This window comes from Harpia harpyja, chromosome 20 (assembly GCF_026419915.1).
Source record: "Harpia harpyja isolate bHarHar1 chromosome 20, bHarHar1 primary haplotype, whole genome shotgun sequence".
Taxonomy (NCBI): domain Eukaryota; kingdom Metazoa; phylum Chordata; class Aves; order Accipitriformes; family Accipitridae; genus Harpia; species Harpia harpyja.
Genome location: NC_068959.1, coordinates 7280896 through 7290777, shown reverse-complemented (window position 1 = coordinate 7290777; position 9882 = coordinate 7280896). Strand labels below are relative to the sequence as shown.

General features: G+C 59.1%; 1 protein-coding gene across 1 annotated transcript; it reads right to left on the bottom strand.

Moving 5' to 3' along the window:
* Position 1: 1 nt before the first annotated feature.
* GM2A (ganglioside GM2 activator) lies at positions 2–5249 on the bottom strand. The gene is made up of 4 exons (XM_052772066.1): positions 4916–5249; positions 2808–2960; positions 1750–1932; positions 2–1628 (listed from the first exon to the last, which is right to left on the bottom strand). Exons 1-4 carry the CDS (start codon positions 5030–5032, stop codon positions 1473–1475), a joined length of 609 nt encoding a protein of 202 aa, XP_052628026.1. The 5' UTR covers positions 5033–5249; the 3' UTR covers positions 2–1472.
* Positions 5250–9882: the final 4633 nt, after the last annotated feature.

Genomic DNA, 9882 nt, shown 5'->3' with positions numbered 1-9882 from the left:
CTTCCTGGTAAAAAGATTTATTAAGAACCTGCAGTACCTGCCCAAAAGGAGGATGCCACTCCGGCACAGGCACTGGGCGGCAGCAGGGATCAGGGTGAGAGCGTTAGTGCTTCCCCAGGCAAAACAAACCCAGGTTGGACCCAGCAGCAGGATGAAATGGAGTGAGTTGAGGGTACAGAAAGGTGGTGGGAGCACATCTGCGCGGCAGAGGACCTCCCGCTGGGGCAGCCCGGCAGTAGTTAAGGCGTATAAAGTGCTTGGAGGAAGACCAGCCCTACGGAGGGGTTAAATAATGAGAGCAGGCAGGGACAGCGAGGGATGCAGGTGGCTGGTGGGTCACCTGCACCTCTGCCCTGCAGGAACCTGGCACAGGCAGGTCATGTCAAACGCCCTGCCCAAAGCTGCAGGCAGGAAGAATGCTGCCTGCCCATGCCTCAGCCCCCAGCCACAACCAGGAGATGGGCTGCAGGGCCCCCAGATAGGACCCATGCTGCTGGTCTTCATGGTCATCTCCCAGTCCATCCCATGTCCACGATGCTGCTCCACGTTGTGGGGCTGCCTCCGCCGGTGCATGGGAAGGATGGTCCCAGTGCAGCGTTCTGCCTCAGCTCCATCCGAGAGGCAGAATGAGATGAGTCGACTTGTCCTCAGCCAGGCTGTGCCCCAGCTGCCTGTCACAGCTTTGTCCCCCCCCAGAGTGAGCACAGCCGGTGTCCAGCCACCTCTCCTGCTGCTGGGAGCAGCGCCAGCCGCTTGGTCCCTTGTGAGTGGGGATGTCTGTTGGGGGTTTGGGCAGTTTCAGTCCTGTTGTGCTTGTAACGTTTGTCACAGGAGGGACACGGGGAGGTGCCCTCACCGGTGCCTCCTGTTGCTGAGCTGGTCCCATGTGCAGGACAAGGATGCGCCAAAGGCAGACCCAAAGCTGCTGGGAGGGGGGGGACATGGCTCCTGCAGCCACTTTGGGGACACTCCTGCAAAACAGCCCCGTGCTCTGGCCAGAGGTGCTGGGGGCAAGCAGGGACACCCTCAGCAGCTAATTCTGCATCCCTCCAGCCTGCCCCAGCACTCCCAAACACTCCCTCCTCCCCACGGACTACTATAAGAAATATTGTTTTTCCCTGGATTGTTTTTGTCTAAAATTGCCCTGATGGGATTTAAGAAAAAAAAAAGAGAAACAGGTAAAAAATAACTACCCCCAGGTTGCACTGAAACGCTGGGGTTAGGCTCCAAGGCCACCCTGTCCAGGGCAGGGGACACCCTGGTGATGAGGTTGGGGACAGCAGGACAGTCAGAGGGGCCTTTCTGTGTGTAGCAGGGGAGGGGAGCACCGAGCCGGGGTACGGGGGCTGCCTCCTCCTGGCAGCGGGAGGGATGCATCTTGCAGGGACGGGTTGGGACAGGATGGGGTGCAACTGGATGGGATGGGACAGGGGACCGAGGTGGTGGGGAGAGGAGGGACGGTCCCCCACCCCTCACTGGGACTGCAGGGAGAAGGCCACTTTGACGCAGGCGAGCTCCTCCCCGCCATTGCTGACAGCCGCCCGGACACGGTAGTTGCCGTTGGTCATCCAGGCAGGCAGCTCCACATCGGGCAGGATGAAGTCGCTGGCTGGCAGGGAGTAGGAGCCCTGCAGAGAGAGGGGACATGTAGGCAAGATGTCAGCCGAAACCCCCCAGCCCTGCAGCTGAGGGGACAGTGGTACCCGGCAGCACTGCTGGCATCGTGCCGGACAGAGGTTTCAGGCGTACCGCTTTGAAGGGGCAGTGGCAGGGGATGCCATAGGTGAGCAGGGGCTCCGGGCAGGTCGTGCCAGGCGGGATGAGGTTGTCGAGGATGGTGCAGATGTCATTGTAGGTACAGCTGCCCAGCTGGTCAATGCAGGGCAGCTGGATCCAGAGGTCACCCAGTGCCTTCTCCACCACCAGCACCACCTGGAGGGAAGGTGTTTGGCACCGGTACAGCAGGTACAGGCACCCATGGCTCCTCCAGCCTGTCCCACCTGCACCTCCCCAGCCATTTCCCTCAGCTTCTGCTTGTGCAATTCATTTGGGTGTCCATGGGGCCAGCGCACGCCCTCCCACCTCCCTTTCCTGCTTTTGGTTCCTCTCTGCCTACAGGTTTTTCTTCCTCCAACCTCAGCTTGAACCTTGAGCAAATACCTCCCAGCACCCCACATAGCCGCTCCTTCCCCTCTCCTTGGTGCCTGGTCCCAAAACCTCCCGGCAGTTCCCATCCCGCAGCTCCACCTCCACGCCCCCCCAGCACACTCCCCACAGCCCCAGCCCCAAACAGGCACCACGGCATTGCTCAAGACAGCCGATGCACCTTGGGCAGAGAGACGTGTTCCGTCTCATTCCAAGAAGTCACCAAAAAGTGATGCAGGGCAGCCGGGCCAGCCCAGGGCTCCTGCAGCGGTGCTGTGGCACGTCCCAGGAGGGAGCAGCCAGGTCTGGCTGCTGAAAAAACGAGTGCTGCAATGACCACAGGGAGCACCCAGGGAACTTGGGGTTTCGTTTCCCTCCTTGAGTCATTACATCCCCAGGACACGACACAGCTCAGGTGGTTTCTCCCACTGGGACAAGTTTGGGAGCTTCCCACCGGGCTGTCTGCTCCCACCCCGGGTCTCCGCCTGCCCGTTGCCCCGTTCTGGCTTACAGAGCCCGGAGCACTCAGCCCTGCACCACTCCATGCATCGTTCCCCCAAGGGCTGCTCATTCCCGTACCCACTGCTGGGCATTTTGCAGCTGCCGGTGGTTTTGGGAAGCTCTGCCCTCCCTCGTCCCATGGAGGCATCTCCAGCACGTACCTTCAGAGGGGAGGCCATGGCCTTGCCGCTGCTGACGGCTGCGCTGACGCGCAGGCTGCCCGGGATGCTGATGGGGTCGGGTGCCACGGAGAGGCTCTGCAGCACCACGGGGTCCCTCCTGTCACCACAGTTCTCCCAGGCAAAGCCACCAACCTGCAGCACCAAGGGACAGGAGGAGTTAGAGCCAGGGCGAGCCTTGCCCTGGGTTTGCAGGTTTCCCCAGCGCTGGACCTCTGACCCCCTCCCAAACATCTGCTCACAAACGCAGCCAGAAAATGACCTTCAGCCTCCCTTCAAATGCCAAATAAATATTTCCCTCTGCATTTCTCGCACTCCCAGCTCTCCAAGCCTGAGGGTTTTGCCAAAACTCTCCATCTGGCCCCCCTGCATGTACTTTATACCCAAAGAGGGTTCCCAGGCTGCAGTTTCCAAACTTGCCTCAGCTCAGCCTCTGAGCACCAAGCAAGATGTGTGAGAGCGAGGGTGAGGGAGCAAGCGGGGACCAGGGCAGGGTCGTGGTGGCTGCACTGGCCAGGGGGATGCTGTGCAGTGGGGGGGCTGTGGGGCCAGCACAGCCTCCTGGCTTGGCCAGGAGCAGCCCGGCTGTTGCGAGCCCTGAGGCTCCAGCTCTCTCCAGGGGAATCGCACTCACACATTGCATTTCAAACATGGCTCAGCTTTTCCATCTCCACTCATGCTCAGGGGGCAGATGAGCTGGGCTCCTGCCCTGCCTGATACACCCCAGGGGCCTGATCATGAGCTGGTTCAGTCCAATGAGCCAGGGAAGCAGCGTTGTCCCATGGGATGATGAAAATCCACACGCAGTGGATGTCACCCAGGCAGGGGGGCATCACTCCTGTGTCCTGGCTAGACTGGGAGCCATGCTGGGACATTTCCCGCTTCCTCCAAGTCTCGCCAGCCTCCCCGGCCACTGCCGGCAAAGCCACAGGCTGGCAACAGCACCCGACCCCTTTGCTCCCACAACCCAAGTTCAAAGGCAAGGGGATGGCGGTACTCGCCTCCAACAGCCGCCCCTGAACCTACCGCAAGCCAGCGGCAAGAGCCCAGCCCCAGCTCCCTCCCTGAGCAGGCTCCAGCCTAATTGCAGGCCTTTTCCTGGCAGAGAAGCACGAGGATGCCTGGGCTGCACACCCCGAGCAGGTTTGGTCGGGGCAGCCCGTGTCCCTTCGCCACAGGCGCGGGGCTCTCCCTACCTGCTCAGCAGCCGCAGAACCGGTGGAAGCTGTATTACCTGGTGCCAGCCGGCAGCCCCGGCGGGCTGCGCTGCCCACACAGGTGAGCAGCCCGTCCCGCCGTCCCGCTCGCCAGCCTGGAGCGGTCTAGGGCACAGGGCAGGACGCGGGGCTCAGGACAAGCCGGGGCAAGGGGCAGGTTGCGCCCCGACATTTAGCAAGAGCTGGGAGCCCCTCGCCCGTGGATCTGCAGGCAAAGAGGCTCCACGGGAGCTAAACATCAGTGTGTGGCTGCGTATTGCTGTGCCACAGAGCACCGCTCCAACCTTCCTAACCGGCTCCCCCTTCCCTGGGGCAGCATCGGCTTTCCTGGAAAATAAATAGATATTCCCCTCCGCACCGCGTGAGAGTCACGCATCTTAATCAGCGTGTGTTGATGAGCCCGGCCCAGCGCTGCGTGGGAACAAGGAGGGAGCAGCCTGAGCTGGTGAGCTGGAAAATGCTCACGAACAGGCGGAATGAAAGCCGAGGTGCTGGGAGGCTGCAGGGAAAGCTCAGCCGAAGGAAGAGAGGCCGCTGAGCTCTCTGGTTCAGAACAGTTTGTCAAAACCGCAATCTCCTCCAGCTCTGAGGCTGAACCCAAACCTGCAGCCGTGCTCCCCCAACGCGGTCAGGTCTACGGGATCCCACTCCCCCCCACCCCAGCCCAGCCGCAGACAGGCACCCAGAATCAACCTTTACACTCGTCCTTCGGGGACAGAAAATGCCTTCGATCTCTTGCAAAACCCAGCAGGACGGCGACAGCTTTCCCACCCGCCGAGTTCCCAGCGCCCCCCCCCCCCACACCCCCAGGCAGCCCCCTCAGCCCCTTCCCTGCCCAAAGAGGAGCGGGGTGAAGGGTTTGGAGGCTCTCACCTTGCTCAGCCTCCGAGAGCCGCTCCGCTCCACCAGCAGCTGCGGGTACGACCCTCCGAGCGCGGCCGGGCAGAGCTGCAGGGCGCAGAGCGCCAGCGCCAGCCCCGCTCCCAGCATCCCTCCGGCAGCGAGGCAGGGAGGCAGGATCTTGGGCAGAAAGCTGGGCCGAAAAAAGAGAAAAAGCGAGAGGCGAGCCCGGCGGGAGGCGGGGAGGCAGCCGCTGCTTTCCTAAGCGGGGCTGAGCCCGGTGCGGCGCCCGCCGGAACGGGGCTGGCGGCGGCGAAAGCGGGACGCCCTGTGCGGTGGGACGGCAGCCTGCGAGCTCCGTGCCCGGCCCAGCTCCCGATTCCCCTCCCTCCCCTTGTGTACGCTCAGAGATTTTCCCTCCCTTCCTCTTTTTTTTTTTTTTTTTTTTTTTCCCTTTCCCGGTTTTGTTGCCAAGCGCAGGACTGGAGTCCCGGGGATGCTGGGACGGGAAGCTGCGCTTTCCCTGGCACCCAGCGCCTGCCCGCCGCCGGTACTGGGAACGGGGGGGGGGGCTGCCCCGGCCACCCCACTACGCCAGGGCACCCACACCACCCAGCTTCGGTGGGTGAAACCAGTCCATCTCCCCACCGCCCACCCCCCTCACCCAGGGCTGCGTCTCTTCTCGCCCCCCGCTCAGGCTGGCCGGGCGTGCGAAGGGTCGGTACCCACCCCGGGCAGGCACCCGGGACCCCCACGCCCCCCCCCCCGCTCGGCACAGGGCAGGCGGCAGCTGAAGAGCAGAGATATTTGAGACCCCGAACCCAATGTCGTGTGTGCTGCGGGGGGGGGGGGCACCCTGGCATCGGGTAGCCCCTGGCTGGGCAGTTGGCTGCAGAACCCTACCACCCACCACCCATCTATCCAAAATTTCGGATTTAACACCCCCCTCTTCCACCCTTCCCCCCTCAGGTGCTCATTTTCCAGCCAGAGCTGCCCCAAGCCCCCCTGTCATGCTGGAATGGCCCCCCAGGTACCCCACCATCACAGACATCACAGGAGCGTGGGTTTTCCCATGTATTTTGGTGAACAGATGTTTCTTCCCTGTGGAAAGCTGGAAGGGGCTGAGCTGACTGAGCACACAGGACACGAGTGTGGCAGGTCTCAGACCTTCCCTCCCTGCTGCAGCACGGTTAGGACCCACTTGTGGGACCCTTCCCCACAGGCAGCTCGGCTCTCCCTTGCACGCTGACGCTGGCTGGCCTGCCGGTATCACTCCCGGCCCTGGGAAGGGTTGCCTGGCTTGTCCAAATCCCTGCCTCAGCTCTATTTTTAGCCTTTCGTCCTTATTTAGCAGCGAGGCCAGCCGGGAGCGTGCAGGCAGGGCGCGGGAGCAGGCAGGGGCCATGACGGATGCTGCTGCCCACCCCGCACCGGCAGCGACAACTGTGTCGCTGATCCACTACGGAGGCTTAAGGGTGAGGAATAAATAGCCCTGTTCCTCCCACCCAGGAGCGGGGCGGAAAGTTATCCCCCGGGATTAGTTTTCACTTTGAGGCCCCAGAGCAGCCGGGGAACAGGGATGGGGACGGGGATGTGTGGGGAGAGGCACGGGCATGGCCAGAGCATCATGTTTGGGGCCAGGAGGGGAGCAGAGACCCTCGCCTCAAGCCCCCAGCACCACATACTTTCCTGCTTCTCACAACCAGTGTGGGTGAAGGTTTCACTCCCCCATTCCCCTCCTTCCTCCCTCCATTTTGCTGTCAGGAAAAACACAAATAAAAGACTGTAAGTACAGGTTAACCCACATCTTTTTGCTTGGAAAAACACAGGCGGGGCAGAAATGACTTGAAACTGCTGCTCTATCTCAAGACAGAAGCATGCATGACCTAGATCCCCACCAAAGGAGTCTGTGACCTTTTTTTGGGCTGCAACACATGCAAGATCCTCTGCAGTTCAAACAGTTTTCTGAGCTATCTCACCCATGCAAAGCCCAAGTCACAAGGTCTCAGCAGATCTGGCTAAACATCTTCGATTTGCATTGAAGAAGAGCAGCCAGCACAGATGGGTGACAATGTCAATGACTTTGTTTAGTTCTCATTTACAAAAGCAAACAGATTGCAAAAATTATGTGCGGGGCTGAAGGGTGCAACCACAGACCACCCTCTCTCCATTGTCCGTGCCACCAGCTCTGCTGGGACATGCTAGGCATTGCCATGGGCCAGCTCATTGCCCAAAAACCTTCCAGCAAAATCTTCTCTCCCTTTTTTTTTCCAGACTGGGTTTCTGAAAGAAAAAAGAAACAAAAAAAATGAATGACCCCATCTGCGCTCACTGGACCACCCTGCACTCGGACCATGCAGGGGTGGGTCCCAGATGGAAATCTTAGGGCTGGCACCAACACCGCCTTGTACCCGCCTTGTACCCACCCTATCCTGCCCAGTCCTTACCAGCTGGAACTGGAGAGAGAGCTGAGACACTTCAACAGCTTGCATAAATGCTTCTCCTATCCATAAGCTTTGGCAAACACTTTAAATGACCATTGGTACAAATTAACTCGACGTTTGGCCAGCTGTTACCCCATTTACAGCAATTCAGCTGAGCATGAGATAAACCCTCCTAGGCTCGCTTTTCCAGGCAAAACCCTTGAGATGTCTCCAGCCGCTATCATTCCTGGGAAGAGATCACGATAACACTGAAAAAGATATCAGGGCAAACTTCAAAACAAGCGGAAGCTGCCCCAGGTGTGTCTGCTGCACCCTGCCTCCGCTTTCCTGTCTTAGAACAGGCAGAAATCCCCTCGCTGCCACAGTCCCCGTTATCTCCAGGCCTCTTGCGAGCAGCCTCCGGCAGTCCCAGCCCCACATGCTCCCCAGATCCCCAGGCTCCTCTGGTTAGGGAGAGGGGGATGAGTTGCTGCAGCCATGAGTCCCACCCCTACACCACCAGAGAAAGGCTCTGCTTTGCTCAAAAGCAGCTGGACAGAAAAGTTTCTGGCTGTTTAAGTGCTGCCCTGCAAAGGGAGCAAGTTATCAGGGCATTGGGGCAGAGGAAGATGAAGCAGGGCTGAGACGGGACATCTCTCCAGCAGGGACACATCCCATACAGCCCGCACAGGAAAGATCGGAGAAACTGAAAAATGGCTAAAATAGGAGACCTTTGGGGCAGCACAGGCAGGGCATCTGGCAGGCAGCCTTGCAGATGCGCTCGCGGGCTGAAGGAAGGATATAACATGATCCGGTGTTGCGGCTTCTCCGAAAGTTAGTGATTTATAGAAGTGCAGGGTTGTAGCTGCCATGGTGAGCACGGCATGCCAGAGGGGCTGGGGAACAACGAGGCTGGAGCCGGCCTCGCTGCACATCTCCATCCCCAAGCCCCAGTTCTGCCTTGCTAGCTTGATGCCTCAGCCTGATGTGACCAAACCCTCTGGTTTTTCACCACCATTAGCAAGAGAAACCCTACCTGGAGCCCCGCTTTGTGCCACAGGGGTATCCCAGTACACCCTCCCAGCGCCCCACAGTTAAAACCAGAAATTACCACGAGCACATGTGCAAACTGCTGGACCTTCGTGCACCAGCAAGACGTGAAGGCAGCTGGACAGGCTCCTCGTCAGCTGCCCACACAGTTGCTTCTGTTCGCAGCCACGATGCAAATTAATCGTTTGCAGCAATGCAAATTAAGCCTGGAAATACGCATGTGCTTTTGTGCTTCCCCCTGTACGCCTTCAGTCTCCAAAGTCTGGGCCAGGATTTTTAGTTAACCCTGGAGAGGTGGAGACCAGCACCTTGCACTGACAGAGCTTTTTATCCCACAAACGATCTACTCAGCCCAAATAAGTACTCTCAGGCAGGGAAGGAGACTTGCCTCATGTAAGAAGTGCTGGGAGAGATAAGAATAGAGACGCTTTCAGTGGTTTCTGAGCGGTGGGAGCTGATGCCAGGAAGCTGCTGTGACTCACGAAACTTCACAGAAGTTAAGCAGCACCTACTCGAGAGCACACAGGCAACTGGTCCCACCAGTCCCCGGGAGACTCCGGGCAGCCATGGGCCTGCCCCTCACCTTCCCCACCCTCCTATCCAAGTGGTGTTTCACAATTTCCCCGGTCCCAGGGTTACCAGGGCAGAAAAAACACCTCCAAGTTGCATGTGATGGGGCAACCATGCACCTCTGCTCCTTCACTGGCCGGCCGGGTAGGCAGCAGTGCTGGAGCTGTGGCAAAACACCAGCGGGCTGGCAGCCCCTGAGCCGCGGGCTACTTGGACTTCTCCCAGGGGATATTTGGAAAATGTCATAGTAGAAATTTGTTGACAAAACTGGCAGTGTTTCCATACGGGCACAGCCTCGTGACTAGGTTGAAACACTCCTATTTCAGCAGTGCTGAGTGGCAATGATTATTTTTCAGGTCAGAATGTGTGTTCATTTAGAAATGTCTATTATTTCACAGCATTTTAAAAAAAAAAATCGTCAAAACCAAAACATTTGGAGGAACCTGCCTTTACTCCCTCTAATTTTTAGACAGGACACTTTCAAATCCATGTGTTTCCCTACCTCTTTGGGATCCATTTCCAAAGCGCAGGATTTCCTCCTGGAAAAGGGCACCCTGGATCCAGGCCCAGCATTTGGGGTGTTTGGGATGCTCAAGAGGGGGGGTTGCCAGGATGCAGTCCCCCAGGCAGTACGGACCACACTGAAAGCCCCCTCCAGCCAGCACAGCTACCCCCAGAGCAGAGCTCCTGCCAGAAGAAAACACCCCAAACCCACCACTTTTACCAAACTACCCCAGCACAAGCTGAAACTTCATGGGTTGATGGCAAAAACCAGCATGGATCCTGCCTTTGCCCCTCACATCCCTTCTCCCAGGGGGCTGGGGTGAGTTCACGAGTGGAAGCCCCCCCGAGGCAGCCCTGCTCCAGCTGGACCCCAAACCTGGTGCAGGGGTCCTGCTCCCCTTTCTCCCCACCCAGGAGAGAGTACCCCCGGCGCAGGGGGGTAGCATCCTCAGT